This window comes from Cyclopterus lumpus, chromosome 13 (genome assembly GCF_009769545.1).
Source record: "Cyclopterus lumpus isolate fCycLum1 chromosome 13, fCycLum1.pri, whole genome shotgun sequence".
NCBI lineage: Eukaryota > Metazoa > Chordata > Actinopteri > Perciformes > Cyclopteridae > Cyclopterus > Cyclopterus lumpus.
In genome coordinates this window covers 4,762,070-4,783,628 of record NC_046978.1, presented here as the reverse complement: position 1 = coordinate 4,783,628, position 21,559 = coordinate 4,762,070, and the positions used below count along the sequence as shown (strand labels likewise).

Below are 21,559 nucleotides of genomic sequence, written 5' to 3'. Positions count from 1 at the left end.
TCGCCCGCTCGGGGTTTTGTGTGATTGCAGGTTCACGGGTGTGTTTTTGCCCACTTGAGTGTTGCTGTACGCGGTGAATCCATCATTGATGGTTTTAAGTTGAGGCTTCTGCTGGTATGCACTCAGGAAGCTGATGAAAGTAATGATTTATATGTCCTCTACTATATAGATACATATGATAATAGTTTAAAATAATTGAAAGGTATGAGTTGATTTTATATTTTCTAACGGGGCTAAAGACAAAATTCTTGGAGGAAGAGATCATATTTATGTTGACCCCAGAGGGAAAGGATGCGATTTTGTTTTTGGAGAGCTCACCTTTCATCATTTCTATCATTGTAAAACTTGTATTTGTTATCCATTCTCTCCCAATGTGTTTTGTTTCATTCACTTGCAACCTTCATCTTTGATGTGCTGCGTTGTTTCACATTTCCTTTTTCTCCATATGTCCCTCCTTATCTTAATCCCTTTATTTCATTCTCCCTTTATTTCATTCTCTCTTTCATCATTCCTGACCCTCACTCCTATGCGTCCTCACACTTCCCCCACTATCTTTCTCATACTTGGGTGCTTGTCCTGTTTTGCCCCCGTCTCCCACTCTCTCTCCCCACTACTGCTACACTACTCCCTACTCTCCTCTCTCTATCTCTCCTCCCATCCCTGTTTTCCTAGTGTCTGGCTCGAAAAGCTTTTGTGGATAATTGATTGGTAGAAGGAGGAGATCGATGCTGTATGCCTTGACTGAGAGCTCTCTCATTTCCTCCCAGCCTCTCTATCTCACCCTCTTTTTCTGCCACTCCTTATCTCCTTCACTCCCTCTGGATTGCTCCTTGTCTCCCTGGATCTCCACCAAAGTGTGAACGAAGAGAGCATTTCAAGGGCGGGAGTTGGAACCTTATCTTTATATAAACTGGGGAAAAATGAATTAAGTAAAATTAAGTGAGCTTTCATTCATGTGCCTTTTCACTGTATTGCGAAAATACTAAAGGGGTTAAAAGCCTTCTGCAAACCACCACCGCTAGTATTTAGTAAGTCTGATATGATATATGCAAAATAAAAACTGATGCCAGGCCGTAGAAGACGTGTTTTCTGCTGCTGAACTTAACATATTTTGAAGGTTCGACAGTTTTGAAACTGCTATTGTGCTTTTTTTCTTCCCTTTTTTTAAAATTATACAACATGAGAGTACATATTAGCTTAGTCAGTGGTTGTCAGCTCAACAAAAAGACCTCGGAATGAAATTTAAAAAAAAGCCTTCCAGAGTTAAGAAAAATCAATGTGGGAGATTTTGTTTGCTGAAACTTTTGACTATATTAGATTATTAGAGTATAATGGGATGTATTATTGCTGTAAGCACTAATAATAAAATCCAACAGCCCTTAACAAGTATTTAACAACCCCTGCTCCCGGTCTGAGCCATTAAAAGTATGGAAAAATACATATTCAATCACGCAATACGCATTTGCTTTTAATTTGCTGCAGTATTATTATTCATTGCTACCACTTAAGTGTTTTTGTTGTCTGAACTATTAGATGGTTGTCTATAACCCTCTTAATGTGCCGGTAGTCTCCTTATGTGTGTGCTGGATGAAACGGTACCACATATTTTACACCAGATTTTTCCAGACATTAGCTATTAGACACCGTCTCTTCTGCTTCATTGGTCATCGGGTATGTTTCGCACCTCTAAACATAAATGCCTTTTAAGCAAATATTACAGTAGCTCAAACATGCAAATTTTTGTGTTACTTTTTTCCCTAAATATTTTGCCACAAAACCTCAGTGCAGCGCTTAAGTGTTTAGTGTCTAAAGAAAGGCGGCACATCCTGAGTAATTATCCTCTTTAGGAGGAAGCTGGCACTTGGCTTCTGCAGTTCCAATTCATTTTAAAGTATGTGTGGCTACAAAGGTAGCCTCCGCTTGTCACCGTGCACCAGTGGGCTCTTAGAAGGCCTGCAGGAGTGCTTTATGGATTTAATAAATAGTGCTAATAGTGTGTCTAGATGGAAGGGGACATAGGGAGAGGCCATTAGGGCAGTTCTACTTTTGTAGGCCTTCAGATTGCATCTATAAGCAGCATAGTGATAGTCAAATAGGTCTTGGTGGTGATTGACCAGCTACTATAAATATTGGATATTTGCAAATTAAACACATGAAAAGAACACTGTGATAATGACATTCCTGTTTCTCTCTCTCCACCAGGGTTGAGCACAGAGGGCCTCTACAGGGTCAGCGGGAACAAGGCAGAGATGGAGAGCATGCAGCGGCAATTTGACCAAGGTACGTTACTTTCAACCTACATACAGTACACGTGTTCACATGCTCATTCTGGTTTCAGCTATACACGTACAATCTTGGCGGAAAGGCCACAAAGACATGTGTATGCATGTCTCCGTCTATGTATAACAAACCTCGGCACTCTTAATTAACCAGGTGAGCATTAATTATACTGAGGGAATTGGCCTTCACTTCCTGCAGAGCCGCCTCCTCTATCTTGTACCTGCGTGCATGCACATTTTCACACGTGTGCACGTGCAAGTGCTCTTCGTGTGTGTGTTCCCATGCGTGCGTCTATCTGCTGTGGGCAGTTAATTACCTCCAGATTGGTTTGTTTAATGAAGCATGTCGCTGCCGAGATAGATAGCAGAGCTTCTCTGTGCGTGTGCGTGTGCGTGTGCATGCGTGTGTGCGCAACTCAGGTAATCAGAGTTGAAGCTCTGCCTTGAATCATCCTAAGCTTCTGGCCAATGGGACAAGACATTACAGGTGGAACTACAGTGAAGGTGTCTCATAGCCTTACTGAAGATGGCACTTCATCAGCCCCCTGAAGATTCAGATATCTCATTCCTGGAGAAAGCAGCATCAGAAGCACTTTGGAAACTTTCAAAATGGGAGCTTTCCCCCCGGACTGGTCAAGAACTCACTAAGAGTATCTGTATTGCTTTTTTCTAGCTCCTCATCTTTCTACACATACCAACTTTTGTAAAGTATAAAGTTGTCAGAAAATTACTCTTTTTAAAAAAAATTTTTTTATTAAGTCTCTTGCGCATACACACACACACACACACACTTACTTCAGTGCCCCTTTAGTGGTGTTGCGTGCGGTTTGACCTGTCTCTCTCAGCTTAAATCTACTCCGTTAAACTAAAGGATCCTATCGTATCACCAAAGATGCTGTTTGCTTTCCGTTCATATTGATTAAATTATATATTTAACAAATCTGTTTGTGCAGGCTTGTCTACAAGTTGTGTGCAAAAACAACCACCAACATTCCGAAAGTAGGCGTTATGTATAAAACCCTCAAGTTTTTTTTTTTTAATCCGGAACATTTTATATCCAAATTTAATATTACCTTCATGTCTATTATTTACATAACATACTCCTGTTAATTGAGTTGTCAAGCCACCATGCTGTCGTAATAATATTATTACCATTATTATTATTATTTATTCCACAATTGTGATGTTTTGTACTTTAAATGTCTTCTCTCGATTTCAATCCTTTTCCAGACCACAACCTGGACCTGGTGGAGAAAGACTTCACCATGAATACAGTAGCCGGAGCCATGAAGGCCTTCTTCTCTGAGCTACCTGAGCCTCTGGTGCCCTACAACATGCAGGGAGACCTGGTGGAGGCCTTCAGTAAGTCCTTCTGCTCTGGGGTGTATTGGAAACCTGAGGTGTATTGGATTTTACCTTAAATTATTTCCCCTTCTGTGTAACTTTGCTTTAACCTAACAAGCACAGCTCTTGCAATCCAAAACCATCCAATTAAATTTGCCACTCTGTAAAGGAAATGGGGGATGGAGGGGAGAATATTTAAGGCTTGAGGAAGGAGGATTTTGGGATGATTGCAAATGTTGAAGGGATGCAGCAGCACTGTGGATAGCGGGATCTGGAGTCATGAGAAAAAAAGTCACATGTTAGATAAACAAGGGTGCTCCTGAGCTCTCCACGGCCTCTCTTTTTCTCTTTGTGTCCTGTAATCTGGTGGAATGAAGATTTTAAGGCGTAGCTTAGTCTTGCATCGCGCCAGAGAGATTTACCCCCGGGCCGCAAGGCTGCTGTCACTCACTGAGTGTGTGTGTGTTTGTGTTTTTAACGGCCATGGCGAGCCTCTTCAGCCATGACAGAGACCTGATAAAGCTTCTGCAGTCTGTGCCACAATAGAGGAAAAGAAGAGTGAAAACAAGTTAAGCCTTCATTTGGTTGAAAATGGCAAATTGTGCAGGGCTTTTTCTTACTGTTAGGCGTGAGAAGAGGAGGAAAAGAGGGGGACAAAAAAGCTGGCAGGGTGGATTTTAGTGCACATAATCATGGTGACGTTACTTTAAACAAGCCGTAGGAAGTTATGTTCTGATGAGCTACGATGAACTGGGGCTGTGTTAAGTCAGTATGCATGAAATGTGTTTTTGATCCACACTGACCTCATTGTGGGAATACAAACCCCAATTCTCTGATTGTAAATCATGTTTGTGATGTGGACGAGAACATCTGCTGTTCCCACTGCTGCTCTCTGCCTCACACGCATGTGTGTGTGTATGTATGTATATGTGTGTATGTGTATGTATGTATGTATGTATGTATGTATGTATGTATGTATGTATGTATGTATGTATGTATGTATATATAATACATACACACACACACACACACACACACACACACACACACACACACACACACACACACACACACACACACACACACACACAACACACACACACAGGATGGACTGTGTTAGCTGGTGACGTCAGCTTTTCTGACTCACTCCTCGCTGCCATCAGGCTTAACACACCCCGAGTGTGTGTGTGTGCGAGAGTTGCTGTAATCTGTACGACATTGTGATGGGTGTGCTTTTCTCCTTCGGAATGTGTGTGGCCTTTGTCTGGTGAGTTTTCTATTTGTACTGTAACTGTAGTCATTGTGAATGTGTGTGTTTTCATGACTGAAATGTGTGAAACTCGTACTGTTGTAGGAGGAAATCACTGTGTCCTGCACATATTTTTTTTTTTAGAGCTAAATCCAATTGCTTTCACTATGCTCTTCAAGCTCTCCTCTTCTCCATTGTACTGCCCCTCTCCCCTCCACCCACCCAGCCCTCCTCATCATAACTTTTACTCCCTGACATCTTTTCCCATAGATTCCCTTAATCTTTTCTTCAGCCACCTTTCTCCCTCTAACTTCTATCGTCTCCCTTTGCCACCATTCAGAGATCAATGATAGGGAGCAGCGCTTCCAGACTATGAAGGACATTCTGCGCTGTTTCCCCAAAGAGAACTACGAGGTCTTCAAATATGTCAACAGCCACTTGAACAAGTGAGTGAGTGACGGGGTCAGAGTCCGCCTCTGACAGCCGTGCTGACTAACCCCGCCGGTCATCCAGTCAAGTGACCTCGCAGTGACATCACCGAAAGTAGCACACTGACAGAATAGAGGTTGCTTTATTCCTGTGTTTAAAAAAAAACAACGTTATCTCTTTGTTTGTTGATGACTACTCTGCTCCAGAAATGATAGGAAAACGTTGTAGTCTAAATTCAAACTATTTTTTTAATCTAATGGTCAATTATAAGATACTTTTTGACTATTTGATGGAACTGTTTTTGGGTGTCTTTGCAGGGTGAACCAGAACAACAAATTGAACCTAATGACCAGTGAGAACCTGTCCATCTGTTTCTGGCCCACACTGATGAGACCAGACTTTACCACTATGGACGCCCTGACTGCCACCCGCACCTACCAGACAATCATCGAGAGCTTCATCCACCAGTGTGCATACTTCTTCTACAATCAACCGCTGGCCGACGGCCTCCCCGGCTCCCCCACCTCTACGCTCTCCTCCGGGGGAGGAACTTCTGCCTACTCCTGCATGGCTGGAGGCTACTCATCCTCGCCGACTCCGTCCCCGACTCCCTATGTCCTCCCAGCCACCCCTCCAGTCATTCCACACTACGGCCCTCCAATCCACCACCACCACCACCACCACCTCCATCACCTCCACCAACATCAGTCCCCACCCCACTCCCCACCTCCTACTCCCCAGTCCCCCATCCCAGCCCTGCTGCCGCCCTCCCTACACCCCCATCACCCCCCTACGGAACAACACACGCTGTGAACCAGGGATCAAGGGAAAGAGGGGGAAGAAGAAAAAAGAAGAAGACGACAGATAACAAGATTTAAGGGTTTAGAATAAGCGATTTTTGAAGTTTGGGAAGGAATTGAAGAATAAAAATGTAAACGAGAACCGGAGGTAGGAAGACAAGTTGGGAGAGATTGAGTGAGATGCAGTATGTACAGGGAGAAACCTTTTTGTGTTTGGGAGAAGAAGAGGTCGTTTGACCCTCTGCTAATTTTAGAAAACTGGACATGCACACAAGGCGGAGAAGGGGAACACCGAAGAGCCTCTGAACTGGCAATATCAACTTTCTACCCCCTCGCCACTTCATCCCTTTGTCTCTCAGTGTCACTTCACCTGGACCTGCCCTCCTCGCCTTACAGAGAAGTTACACACAAACACACTAATGAGTGCGATGTTGCCAGTAACTGTTAAAGGGACTCTGAAGTAAAGAGGAAATGGGAATGTGAACTCGGCCATGTTGGGATTGCGTCACCACACACACAAACACACTCACTTGACACAAACACCCAGTGGCTAATGTGCCTCCAACAACGATTCTCCTCATTCCCTAAGTCTCTAGCTGTCCTGGGAATTGTTGTGGTCAGCGCATGTTTTTTGCAATCCGCCCACCACTGTACGTACCTGGGAGGCTGTGGCTGTGACGAGGTGTAGCAGAGAGCAAGTCCTTAACACATGTTTGTTTATTTTGCCACTGTACAGAGGACTGAGGCAAGAAACGTGTGTTACTACTCACCCGACAGGATGTTCTGTCCTCTGCGACACACACATTCCTATCTATCAACCCCTCATACGGATGAACACACACGCACACACAAAAATCTGTTTCAGTTGAGGCGGTGTGCCAAGCACAGAAAGAAAATCTCAACAGACCGGATCTACTAGGCAGCAAATTGGAGCAGTGGATTATGGGAACTCTTGCACCCGCTGCATTCTGGGAAGCCTCCTCCCAGTCTCCTGTTTGGTTTCTCTCTCTCTCTTGGTTTGAACTTCAACCTCATGCACCGTCTTTGTAAACACATGAAGAAAACGGTTTAAAAAGTGGATGTATTGATGGTCTAAATCTTGCTTCTACATTCCCAACGCCTGTTTTATTTTGGCCTTCATTTGACAAAATCGTGGGATGGGGCCTGTCACTCAATGTTTGGCCTTGTGTGTAAGTGTCTGTGTGAGAGTCTACCAGTCTGTGTGCGCATGTATCCATGCCTTTTTTTGTTTTACGTGAATTTCCCTGTATTAGGCAGATAGTGGGAATAATTCCAGTGTCGGACCTTCACCTGTCATGTTGCTTCTTTCACGCTGTGGTGGTTTTACGAGCGAGTCGGTTCTGCAGTTTCCACATTAAGGACCTTGTTCAAAAAGCACTTTTCTGAGCACTTTGAAGGCACATTTTAAATTGGAGCTGCCTTGACATGACAACCTTCACTTTATTGTCAGTCCAACCTACTCTCACTCCCTGGGAGCACACCACTGACATCTATAGGAAGAAATGAGTATTGCAGCCATAACCTGACTTCCACTACTGCATGGGCGTAGCACCATTTTCCTTCTGTGGTTTGTGTAGTGTCAGATTCTCTTATAGGTGCAATTGTTTAGATTTTTCATCACTGTCACCTAAAATTAACTTTTAGAGCTCATAAAGTGTAAGAGTGTAAATTAAAAAAATGATCAGCAGTTTCGATCTGATACAAATCATTTGCATTTATATAGATTCAGGCTGTACTCGTGCAGTTGATGAGAGATGCAGTGAATAACATTTCCTCTGTCTTTTGTTGTTAGTTTACACTTCATAAAGCACTCAGTCCTTAGTAAAGGAGTGCAGGCCAGATGCCAGGTGTGAGTGGTAGGCTATAAAGACTTTGGAGATTGAGGCAAAATTTAGCACTACGGCCCAGAAAGTAAGAGCTGGAAGTGAGGCTCAAGCTTTGACAGGTGGGAGGGCTTTTTATTGTTGGAAATAATTGGTAACTACTATTCCATGCCTCAGCATGCTGTCCCCTTAGGAAACAGCATCACACCTCTGAAAGGGAGACTCAAACGTGCTCTCTGTGCACTCAAAATATAATTTGCAAGAGTGTCACCACTACAGCCTCCCGCCGCTGTCACTGTTGTACCACCACTTCCCCATTCCTAGTCCAAGAGAGACACTCGGGTCTGGAAGAGACAGCGGACAGAACAGACGGTCCATTCATCCGTCTGCATGACTGGAGCGGAGCATCGCAGAATTTCTTGGCCCAGTCTGCTGTTACCGTAGAAACCAGTGAGATGGGATTTAAGGATAATTGCTGAGTCTTGATTGAAGCAGCTTATGAAGTGTGTGTGTGTGTGTGTGTGTGTGTGTGAGAGAGAGAGAGCGAGAAGGTGTGCATGTGAACCTATGCGTGTTAATGTTAAGCAGATGCTCACCAAGGTCACTTATTCTGTTTGACACTGACTTGCATGTCTCTCCAGACTGTCCTCTGCCCAAATGGAGAAGAAAGAAAGTTGAACCAATCACTGAACTCTTAAAGGAGCTTTTATAAGTCAAGACTACCTAGTTGCCGTGTGTGTGTGTGTGTAATTAGGGGATAGAGGAATTAAGAATGTGTGTTTGGTCAAGTGGGTTCACGCGAACATGCGAGCACACTGTGCTTGGCAGGCGGCCAGACACCCGTGTGATCCAAATAAACGTGAAGGAGAGGAATGCAGTTCTCCTCGCGGTCATTGCCCCGCTGTGTAACCCTGTTAGCTCGTCCAGATGACACACACTGATCCTCAGAGAGAGAGAGTGTGAGAGAGATGGAGGGTGGAAGACGGGCAGCAAACGGGTGAATGGGATCATTATTTGGGAGACGGAGGGAGGAAGGAGGGGTGACCACTGGTACGTGTGTGTGCGTGTGTGTGTGTGTGTGTGTGTGTGTGTGTGTACGCTGGCCAGTGGCGTTCCCTGTGTATATCAATGTGTTAATACTGAACTGACTGTGAGGCAGCCAAAGACTGTGGAAAAAAGGGTTGAGGGAGAGATAGTAAGCAAAGTGACGGTTTAGAAGAACAATTTAATTAAAAATGTGACTTTGGTTCAGCGGTATGTGGCTGTGTTGCTTTTGTTTTCTTTTGTTTTGCAACAATGGTGACAGCTGTCTGTTAAGTTAAAATGAGAAACAAGCAAAACTATATTCAAATGGTTGTTTATTGGTATGTTAGGGGGTCTAACACATTGCCCTTTAGTCAGTGGTGATAGAAAAAAAACTTTCTTTTTTTTGTTTTATTTTAATAATTAAAAAATACAAAGCATTTTTTAACAATTTCTTTGTGAACAATTGAGAGAGCAGCCCAGTATAGTGCATGATTTCTTCCCAAACAAGGAAGAGGGCTCTACCACTCTCACTATTTAAGAGATGATACAAAAAATATAAATAAATAATGAGGGGGGGAGGGAAGAAAATAATAAAAAAAATAAAGTACTGTAAAGTGAAAAAAGATAACATCAAACAAAAAAACTGTCATTATTTGCTGAGTATGGTAATTTGTCTCAATGGGAATGGTGTATACAGCAAGGCCTTATGTGATCTGTATCATAGTTAATAAATCAAATCTTGTAAAACTTCTGCGTCTTGTCTCTTTTTTTTTACTCTTACGTGATTAGTGAAACATCTAACAGATGAGGAAATCCTGAGCCGTCTGCAGTTCATGCAATAAATTTGTAATCAACTTTTAATTTGAGTTCAGTTTTCTTTTCTTGTCAAACTATACTGAAGAAATAGCTCATTTTCATTCACATTCATCGGCGTCATATTATGGCTCTGATCATTTTTCCTGCGCGGCAACCCATTTCACATTTCAAAGCACTTTGTAAAATCAGAAGTGTGCATTCAGGGCAGATGCAGTAATGTCGCCGCCTGTGGTTCCAGCTGTTTCTGGCTTGTGACTATGAAATGGAGAGAAGTCACCGCTAGCCTCCTGTTTGTGCTACCAAAGTGAGAGGTTGTCCTTGTTTTGTTTAGAGACTTAAGGAGCTAAAATGATCTCTTTCAGGAAAATAAAGATTGAATTTATGTTGTGTTTATTCTTGAGTCCGACCTGGTTCATAATCTTTCAACCCTTTAGGTTTATCTTGCAGCCCATGGTGGCTTGGATCCACCCATACAGGAAAACTGAAAAAGTCTGCAGTAAGAGATTTGGTGTAAAAAAATTGCTGAAAAGAAAAAATATATGAATAGGTATAGATGTGTAGAATTGAGAGAGACGCGTCATAGATCTTATACACTGGATTGTGATTTTATTAAACATTTAGCTTGATAAATTAGAACTCAGTCCCTGCACACAGCAAACACAGGAATATATTTCATTCTTCACTTAAAGTCCTTGCTAAGTCACTTATTAAGATGCATGACATTTATTTTGCAGAAAGGGAGAGCAGTCTGGGGCTCTGTGTCTTGACACTTCATGTGGACCGGAGGAATCTGGGCTCATTACAAACCTGATAAATGGCCACTGCCCTATAGAAATACAGCTGCTGTGGAGGAGCAGAATGTACAGCAACCCTGACCTTTTATTCACACACGACTAAGAAAAGTGTGTAAAGAGCAATTTCCATAAGCTCTCGTGTGTTCTTTTATCAGTTTGTGGAGCACTGTTGCCAAGTAGCGGAAGACGTGTGTACATTCATTTATAAATGTTCTAAAAGGTTTCACACACAATGCTATAATCTTTCTACCACCATTGAAGGGCCACTAAAGCCTGGCAGGGGACCCGATGAGATCACACCGGCCCACAGGAACCCGCCTGTTTTTTGTGAGAAGGGCTCCTCCGCCTGTGCCATTTTCAGGGCGATGTAGCCTAAGGACTCGGTCCCTATGAGGACGCTGTGAAGGCCTCACTGCCATTTCGTGGTGCCCTCATCTGACCTTTTCATTGAGTCAAACCAAAGGAAATCCATGTCCGTGACCTTTGGTGCATCTTTCCATTCTGGCTCGGGAAGAAAACGAATGGCGAGAGAGCGGCTGATTGGGAATGAAAAGGGCAGGCCTGTGTGCACACAGGACACACCACCCTTGAACTCTAACCTTTAGGAAGTGTCACAGGGGGAGAGAGTGGTGTGGGATTTGATTGGAAGTCAAATATGGGGAGCATCAACATTTGCTTTTGCTGGCCAGTGTCGGGATGCTGAGAAGGAGTAGGAACTATTTAGAAGGGGAAAACAACAAAGTGAATAACCTTTTAGAGCTACAGCTTTGGTCTCATTTCAGCCACTTAACTAAATCACAATGATCTCATATTCACTTTTCTTTCTGAAATAAAGCGTCTTCACGCTCATTGAGCTGCTTTTCGTTGTGCGTACACACAGACGCCACTAGGAGGCTGACTTGTCCCACACTACCCATCGAGCATCGCGCTGCTGTATCCCGGTAAAGGAGGCGAACGCAGCGGCACGTGGACCTCGTGTATGTCAACAGTGGGACAATTAACCCTTTAATCTCGCAGTCAGATGAGCGCGTGAGAGGAGCATCTGAAGACGCTTCTCATTGATGTCGAGCTCCACTTCTCCTCTCACAGTTTGAAGTCGGAGGAGGAAATAGGTTAGACTAAACTCCAGAGATTGTGTGGGGAGGAGGAGGAGAGAGGAGGAAGAAGTGGAGGAGGAGGAGAGAGGAGGAGAGAGGAAGAAGAGGAGGAGGAGGAGGAGGAGGAGAGAGGAAGAAGAGGAGGAGGAGGAGAGAGGAAGAAGAGGAGGAGGAGGAGGAGAGAGGAAGGCGAGGAGGAGGGGGGGGGGTGAGAGGAAGAAGAGGAGAAAGAGAGAGGAAGGCGAGGAGGGGGGGGGGGGGGGTGGGAGGAAGAAGAGGAGGAGGAGAGAGGAAGAAGAGGAGGAGGGGTGGGGGGGGGGAGGTGAGAGGAAGAAGAGGAGGGGGGGGGGGGGCTCGGCAAAGTAAGCCGCGGAATAAAGACAAAGAACTTAATTTGAAGCTGTTGTTGTTCCGTATTAGAGGCGTGAGATGGTTCTTTAGTGGCACGACCACAAAAAAAAAAAAAAAAGTTGTCAGGTAGACAGAGAGGAGGAGGAAGGGGATATATATGGAGAAAAGGAAACGGGTCTTATGATGAGTCGAGGCACGTATCCCCGCTCAAGCGTGTCTTTCTGGGCTTCGAGCTCGCAGCTGCGGCGCCGGGTGTTGAATTGAGATGCGCGCCGCCTCCGGCTGCGGGCTACAGGTGGAAATGCTCTTATCAATACGGACTGTCCGAGCCGGACTGCGGGCCGATCCGTCTCATTGATGATTTTAGGTGCCCCTGCCCTCCCTCGTCTCCCCGAGGAGCTTATTGATTAATGTCTGGGTCACAGCGGTATTTCCATATTGATGGCTCGATTGATGACGGCGCTCCAGGAACAAGCCGTATTGACCAGCTGGAAAGTGATACGTTTCAAACTATTTGGCGGATGTATTTATGCACAATGGGCAGAACGAGGGTGGGGATACATGTGGCGGAGGCCCTGGAGATCCATGTGAACGATGAAGTGATGTAGGTGTGACACGTTTAATGTTATCCCCCCTTTTAGGGGTGTAACATAGGCTAGACATATATTCTACGTGCAAATTCAGCACGTAGATCAATATTCCTACAATAACAACAAGCGGTTATACTCTCATCAGTACGTATGTAGATAATAATAATAATAATAATAATAATAATAATAATAATAATAATAATAATAAAAGTCTGCCGTTTATAACTGGGTAAAATATAGTCTGACAATTTAGTGCTTTATAGCTTCTTCTTTTTTACCATTCTTTATTTGTATAAGATAATCAAGTATTATAGATAACAACCAAGCCAGTGAGTAAGGTTAAATTATAGATTAAAAGTTAGAAAGTGATAGCTTACTCCATGTGCAATGTTTCTACTTCATGCAAAGCTTCTGTCCTTGAGGTCAGTTGTTCCACCTAAGAGACAGGACCTCCTAGTATATCACAAGATCAAACCGAGGGGTCGTGCGATGATGAAGAAGGTAGGAAAAAATATACACAACTCACAAAGTTATGCTTATTTATTTTCCACAAATCTTTGCTTTTTCTTATTTTACCATCTCTAGGAGTCCAAATACCATTCAAATCATAACTCTGAATAGGAGCAATCTGCTCCTATTGTAGCTCATAGACAACTGCATCGTGTGACCAGGGATGCTGGATACTAAATGTAGTTCATTAGGAACTTTTTGTAACATGAAACAATTATTTTAAGTATCTAAATCATTATTAAAAACACAGCAGCATTTGTCAGCTTTCAAAACAAGACTGTAAAAAACCAACCTGGCATTCAGTACTTTGATGAAGGAGTTCTCAAAGCAACATGATGCAGCTAATAAAGTTTGAAATAAGTCAAATGATCTGTGCCCAACTTGCAGGTGCATCGTGAGGACTGGTGTTGAAAGTCATTACAACTATATACCAAAGTCATAAAAAACACACTCATAAAGATACAGTATGATGGACTTGCAGTAGTGCACATGGGGTTTAGCAAAGGCTGCTAATTGGCGTGCAACCTAATGGGACCTTTGTAGCCGGGTTTGCAATTATATTTTAAATATTTTAAAGTTGTTTTGTGAGTTTACATGGTGTTGTCAGCCCTTTAGTGCTATGATCATATTGCTGTAATATTTCCACGCTAACTCTCTGAAAGTGGCTATAGTTTTGCTTCATCGGGTCAAGTGCAAACACTGCATAATGCAGAACAACTCCACAGAGATCCCAGAGTTGTGAACCCAATTTTGCAGACACCCTAATTTAAAGGACAGGGAGACGGCAACATGATTCTGTGGGACTTGTTCTGCTTGTTGTGGAGATTACTTTGGAGGCAGAGGGCATTGTGTGGAGATCATATAGTCAGGGAGAAAAAAATATAGTGTTGAACAGAACTGATCCCACGTTACGCTTTTAGGGTCAGTGGTCTAAATGGGCGCTCGGCCTCCAGGTCCCCGGGACATGGATCAGGGGCCTGAATGTATATCTGCTGATTACATCTCCTGAAGTGGAAAAAATGCAAATAATAAATGTATGAGCAACGTGCTTGTTTTTTTGCTTGATTAATTATGCCGTTTAATTCCAGATCCACCACGCCGCTCCACCGTATAATTTCCCAGTGGTCTTGGCTGTTTCTTCTCTCACATGCGCTCTCTTTTTTTTTTTTTCTCATTGCAAAATGAATCATGGATCCAACCGTCTGTACCCGGGGGAGAGCGGCGAGCTGGCGAACGGGCTGACCAATCATGAGCATCAGAGGCAGACTCACATACGGAGGGAGCCTTTTGTTGTGTGCTGCACTCATCAAGTTAGAAGACAACTACCGATTTGGACTGAAGAAAATTAAATAAAATGGAGAGTAAGGAAGCAAAATAACCAACTTCATCTGTGTTTATCAGTCTGTTTTCTCTCTCGTGTTACATCAAATTCCCTCTTTGCTCCGCAGTTTATCCAATCAAACTGGCCAGTGTTTGTCCGAGCGGGTGGCTGAGTCTCAGCGTCGTTCATAACGTCAACTGGGACCATGACCGTTCCTCTATTCCTAGTCTGATCCACCCTCTCTCAGACTCCTGACAGTTCCAGGTTAGCCGCTCTCTCCTCCCTCCCCTGGTCCTCCTCTTTTCTCTCCTCCAGCTTTCCTCTCCAGCTCTCTCAGGGGCCCCACTGAGAATACTGCTCAGATCCAGGCCTCTGAGCCCCAAAGCCGGCCCTAATCCTCTGCATCGATCGTCCTGAGAATTTCCTCCCCAGCACAGCAGGCTCCGCTCCCCGGCTCACACTTCGCGACCCTGAACAGCCAGCACTTCTGTCAGAGCCAGAGAAAATAGGGTCAGGCGCATTACCTGTCTTCTCACATTATGTGATATTATTATATATGTGTTGTATTGGGTGCTTATAGCAGGCTGCACTAAGGCCGATGTTTTAGCCTCTCCAAATTGAGTTTGACTTGGCTGTGATCGGCTTGATGAACATCTCTCAGTGTTTCAAAGTGATCTATCTATCTACAGTAAGAAAACTAGGCTCGATCTCTTTGGCCTTGTATTCCTCTACTCACTAGATGAGTTTGAAACGTACAGTTCATTGTTAAAACTAAAACATCGATAATGGTGTATGGTACAAAATTCTGCTGGAAGATGAGAAAACATCATTACTAGCATCCTCCTGGGAAAGCTCCTAACCAAGTCCATCCCGCGTAACATACTTGTTCATAATTTATTTACGGGGCGAGCTTCCTCTGTACTCTGCTGTGTGTGTTTTACTGCAAGTGTCGAGGTCTGCGAGAGGTATTTCTTTCTTTACCTCTGTCTGTATGTATCCATTGCAATAGTGGATGATTAAACCTCACACTTTATCAACACATTTGCTGTGTGGTCAACCCAATCATGAACCAGAGGGACGGGTGAAATCTGGAACATTTGGCCCCGTAAAATGCTACTCTGTGGACCAGTTAGAGCATCTCTGTCAATACTGGCATTTAAGAGCCAGTACAGATGGTAATGTATCAATACTCTGTTTAAACAGGGCTCCGAGCCACGTTTCTTAATCAGCCCCAGAGATATATTTGGCAAAATCGGTTTCCAGCCCTTCTTGGGTAAATTTACCAATTTGGTTGACTCGTCACAATATCCTGCGGATGCATCTTTTATCTGCACTCTGAATTTATTACAGATTAATTAAATTCTTATGTACCTTTTACTCTCCTCTGCCCATCTTCCTTGGCCTCTCTGTACTTTTCATTCATTAGCTTTTCTACTGGAGCACACCTTTGCCTTCTCACTCACAAACGCACACACTATTTTTGCAGCTCTCCCCTCTATCTACTCACTCCCAGCCCTCTGTGCTGTATAGTTTGCAACTCTTTCCTCTCACGCCGTTCCTTCCCTGCCCTTTCCTTCCCTGCCCTTTCCTCATGCCTGCTTCCTCCCTCCCTCTACTCATTCTCTCTTCCCTTGCTCTGCCTGCTCTCCTCTTGTCCGCTCCCTCCCTCCTTCTCTCCCCTCTCCTCTCTTTCTCTTTATTAATTTATTTGGGTTGTTATTCTCCTTGCCTGGCTCTGCTAATGAAGGCAGGATGCAGATGAGGGCGAAGGTCGTCTCCGTAGCGATCGACCCCACCGCCCCGCAGTATGGCACTCTGACTGGCACAGGTCAGTGGCAGCTGTCAATCAAAACACACACACACACATAGACACACATGCACGTAAACACATGCACTCACACACTATTACTATATATATATATATATATATATATATATATATATATATATATATATATATATATATATATATATATATATATATTCATACACAAAGATATAAGCTATTACAATTATTAATTTTTAATTAGCCATACCAATTGGCTGATGCTTTGGAGCACAAGCTTTGGCAGTTCCTAGCGGTTTTGGTTTATAACCCCTTATAATGAAGCAGGCAGTAACATGCAACCTCATCATAGTTTGTGCATGTCTGTGAGATTGTGAGCGGTTTAACCAGCCATTTTCACCTCTCATATTTTTGCATATTGAATTTAGTTTTTTAAATTTAGTTTATTAGGTAAACCAAGTGAGAGAGACAGAATAAAAAAAACAACACCACAAACTAAAGCCTGCAAAACTATCATAAAGTTGACACAATCAACAATTCTCGAAAAAAACAACAACATTATTTTATTTTACACTTTATGAAAGTACTATTTATTTCAGGGTTGTTGGACTGCAATAGTTTAAACTAATAAAATAGTGACTGAAAGTATTGATGTTCTGTCAGCTGGTCGGTTGGTCGGTCCACATCTTAAACAATTAAGACTGGTCAACGTTTGTGGTTTTGAAGGAAATACACATTGTCTTGACTGCAATTTGATTTGGTTCAGACATTCATGTACCTTTCAGGATTATTTGTAATTACTTTGGTGGTCTGTTTTATCGAGCTCTATCATCAGGTAATAAATTGTCCAACAATTCTATTTATAACTAGCATGTTTACACACTAATGTAAGATGAGGAACCTGGTAAACATTCTTCCTTCTTAAATTGTCGTTGTGACCATGTGAGCATGCTGACGTTAGCTTTGAGCTCAAAGCCTCGCTGTACCTAAGCACCTCCGCACTGAGCCACTAAGCATGGCGTGTTTGTTCCCTTCTATGGTTAATCATAGTGTGACCTTTTGGGGGTCCTGACCCCCAAGATGGAACCACTGCCAAATAGAACATCAAATGTGACCAACACGCATCACCCCAACACAGACTCACAAATACACTGTTTCGTTTCACACAAATTACACATTTGCGTGTCCACAGGTTGAAGTGTTAGCAAAGTGACCCCTGCCCTGCCTATTATTGGCCTCGACATGGGGAAGACCTCTGAATTGCTGCTCCCTGCGTCCTCTATCCCGCTTCTTGTAGCATTTATAACCTCTGCTCTTCATCACAGCATGTCAAGAGATTGTGTGTGTGTGTGTGTGTTTGCCAGTGCACTCTGATACAGACTTCCTGTATGCATGTCGAATTTCTTCATGGTTATTGTTGTGGGTTTATTTGTGGGCTCAGCCATGTTCTTGAGGGAGTTCACCTGCATCTCGGCACCTGTGAATGTCCATGAGTGCACACACACACACACACACACACACACACACATATCTCTATTAGCGGTATGGTAGTGTTAACAGTGTTATGCCATGCGTGAACCTCCCCACCTTTCCCTCATATCTATGCAAAGCTGGGGTCCTGTCAATCAGTCACCTTGGTGACATAGAGCCCCACCTCCCCAATTAGAGCTGACAGGGCAGGATTAGGAGGGGGGCGGGCCCCCGCCGACCTGCCTACGTGTCAATCACGCGCCGGGCATCCACGCGCCTGTTTACTGTCAGATCCCATCTCCGTCTGTCAGGCAGCACGGCAACCGTCGCCCAGGGAAGAGAAGGGGAGGGTGGGGGTAGGCGGGGAGGGGGGAGGAGGAGATCTGATCAGAATTAACTATGCTTCTCCCCACAGACCGGCCGTGCTTTTAATTCATGAAAAGGATTAGAGGAAAGTGAGAAGAGAGAGTGATAGAGGGAGGAGAGCATTTAAAACCCAGAGCAGGGCCTTCTTTAGAAGTTTTCAGAGTGATGTTTCTTCTCTCCCCGACAATCACTTTTCTTCTCTCACTGACTCTGCCTCCTCTCTCTCTCTCTCTCTCTCTTCTTTCGAAGGTGTGATTCATGCCACCTTAAAGCTGCTACGATTTATCAACAGCCTTCTTCCTTCTCTCTGAAGTTGTTATTTGACCCTGGTTTTTTAAAGTCGCACAAATGTGTATTAGTGTTTTTTGGAGTTCGAGAGTTAAGGTCAATTTATTTAGTTCTGCACATGCTCATGCAAATTTGTGTCTCTGTTGCGGTACGTGACTGGGGATGAGCGTCCTGCCTACACACCTACAGTATGTGAATACATAATCTGTTACGCTCCTCAAACTGTGTGTGCTGTAAAGTGTACACAACACGTGTGTGTGTGTGTGTGTAATTGTGGCTATGTGGTTCCTGGTGTGTGTGCGTTTCTTCTTTTTTAGGGTCTCTGGTGGTGGTCTCACTTTGACCCCAGTGCCCTGACTCTAATCCTTTAGCAAATGAGGGCTGTTTGGGGCTGAAGGGGGTGTTTGGAGGTTTGCGCCAAGCCACAGTTATTAGAGAACCATAGTCAAGGTCCTGGGGTTATTATTAGGGATGAAGAAGATGGAAACAATAGATTGTACTGGAACAAAAGAAAAGGATATTGTCAGCATTGTGTTGGTCACCAGCGGTCATATGCAATGTCTCATTACTCCACAAGGAGCTCATGTTCTTAGTTTTTTAGTTGCAGGATCAAAACTTTAACCAATTTAATGACATTAGTAGAATACATTATAATCTTATCTTATTTTATCTTATTATTATCTTTATTATTATCTTATCATATCTTATCTCATTATTATTATTATTATTATTATCTTTAATCCATAATACAAAATAAATAATGTATTTGGATGATGCTAAAAAAGTTATTCATTTGTTTTTTGATGTTGTGTTTACTGCGGTGCCAAATTGTAGTTAAAGTTTTGTAGACATGGATAACGTTACCTTAACTGAGCCTTGAACGCATCAAATTGCAAAATGTGAACATCTCAACTCAGTCCTGCAAAATGTGGGCTTAACATCCATAGGCAGAGCTACAGGAAATCATACATTCAATTGTCCATAACTCACTGGACATGTCTTATTTGACACCATTCTTCTTTTTTTGTTTACAAAACCATAACATTCTCATTCAGAGTTTCGGGCTATTCACTCTAATTTAGCTGTTCATGAGTTCTATCAACAACAATGTGACTTCTGAGAAGCTTAATGTGTCACTATGTTCACCATCTAGTTGCTCACTCAGCTGACTTTTATTACCAGAAATGATGCTATGAGAGCAGTAAATCAAACCAATAAAGTTGCTGGCGGGACACTTAACAAACAACTGAAACTCTCTATGAAGATCTGTAAAGCCAAGGGGAGCTTGAAAATTAGGGGATAGTTGTCATTTTGTTCGACCCAGTTCTCATTGTCATTTGTCATAAATTAGTAATAACTGCTTTAAAGGAAGGCGTTTATCAGAATATCTTATTTAGTTCAGATCCAGATGCACATTACAAAACGTTCTGTGTTCTTAGGATTAAATATTTGTGGCATTTTGTGAAGCCTTAATGGAGGTATTAGCTCTTGTTATCTCTTTTTTTTCTTCCACATTCTCTCTTTAATAATTCTTTGTTTTGAATTGATTAATGTCAGTAAATAGTCTCTCAGCCTTCATGCAACATGCCGCTGACAGGTAGACATGTACCACAGCATTTTTGCTGATGGCTGCATGTTCCCAGTATTTGTTGGTACCAGGCATATGTGGGTTGAACATATTATTGTGTGTGTGTGTGTGTGTGTGTGTGTTGCATTAGAGATGCGTTGCAGGGTTGTGTCTGAGACGCAGCTCAGGTGTCTGTTGAACGACCTCGCTGCAGGGAAGAGGCTATCAGGCTTAGAGGGAGGCTATCATGTTAATTACTTTACACACACCCCGCCAGCCAAGCGTGCAACACAACTGCTGAGCACACACACACACACACACACACACACACACACAAATACACTCATGCGTGCACCATGGCACAAACACGGTTGAGCTCATGCACATACACACAAGATCAGCCGTCTTTCATTTTGTCGTTTTTCTGTCTCCCTACTCTCGCTGTTTGAAGGCCTTGGACATCAATTCCCTTTTGCTTTCAAGAAAGATTGTTTTATATTCAAATCAATTCAAGTTCGTCCTGCGAAATTAATTGACATTCATTCAATGATTTCAAATTCCTTCGAGGCCCTTCTTTTGTTTCAGCCTGTCAGCGAGCTGCAAGTGAGATCGGGCTAAATGTTTTGTCATCTCACACTCCAGGGTAAGCCTGCTCCAAAGCGTGAGCCTGAGGTCGGCTTAACCTCCTCACAATCTCGTCTCTCGTCGTCTTTACTGCTCGTGAAAGGGGGGGGGGGCGATACAGATTCATGATCAGAAACTTGGGTGGAGCTCATTCTTTTGTGGCAGCCCTCATATGTCTCCTGAGGAGGATGTTTTTTCAGAATCATGACAGTGGTTTTGAACGGCGGGTCCGGCGCTCTCCGGCCGGGGAAACAGAGGAGTGGGATTGGCTGGGCAGGTTGATGCCTTTAGTTAAATGATGCTGGCACGCAGAGGGATTGCTTTGGGAAGTTGTCATCCATCATGATTTTAGAATGACTCAAAGCAGCGCTCTGCTTTTGGGGTTATGGTCTGGGATCCAAGATTGATGTGAAGTGGATGTGTGTGTGTGTGTGTGTTGGAGAGAGTAGTGAAAAAAGAGACTGTGTGTATTTGTGTGCTAAAAAGTAAAGGCAGGCTGCTAGTTAAACCATTCTTCTGGAGAAGTGTTTTGTGAGGGAAGTTAGTGGAAACTACACTGATTAACTTAAATCAGATAACAAGGATCAATGTAACATTTTGTGAATCCTACCATGTGGGAAAAACACATTTATCTTTGAAGGTGCTCCGATTCCTTGCTTGTCTTTCCCTCGTTTTGTACGTGAGCGCCTGGATGCACCCCTGTGAGTGTGCTATTGTATTTCTTTAAGCCAAAGCATTTTGTCTGTCTTTGCCTTTCTCCCTCGTCCTTTTTTTCCAGGTTCAAGTCTCACCTAAGTTAATTCTTCAATTAGTGTGATCCCGATTTTCAGGAGAGATCATGGAGGGAGCCCTGCAAATCGATGTCCAATTAGCAAAGGCTCCCTTGCCCAGAGAAGAGGGGGACGTCCGCTGTGGTCATGTTCTGAGAACAGGAGGTCGGGGTGGGGTCTGGAGTTAAAGGTAGAGGTTTAGAGGAGAAAAGATTAACAAAAAAGGAAGGAAAGGAGG

At 43.4% G+C, this 21,559-nt stretch overlaps 1 protein-coding gene across 1 annotated transcript in view; it reads left to right on the top strand.

Moving 5' to 3' along the window:
- The window catches only part of arhgap35a (Rho GTPase activating protein 35a), a 54,492-nt gene extending 44,784 nt beyond the window's left edge, over positions 1-9,708 (top strand). The window contains 4 exon segments of the mRNA XM_034548207.1: positions 2,203-2,280; positions 3,510-3,641; positions 5,213-5,318; positions 5,619-9,708. Of these exon segments, the coding sequence (XP_034404098.1) occupies positions 2,203-2,280; positions 3,510-3,641; positions 5,213-5,318; positions 5,619-6,114 (812 nt within the window). The 3' untranslated portion in view covers positions 6,115-9,708.
- The last annotated feature ends 11,851 nt before the right edge of the window (positions 9,709-21,559 follow it).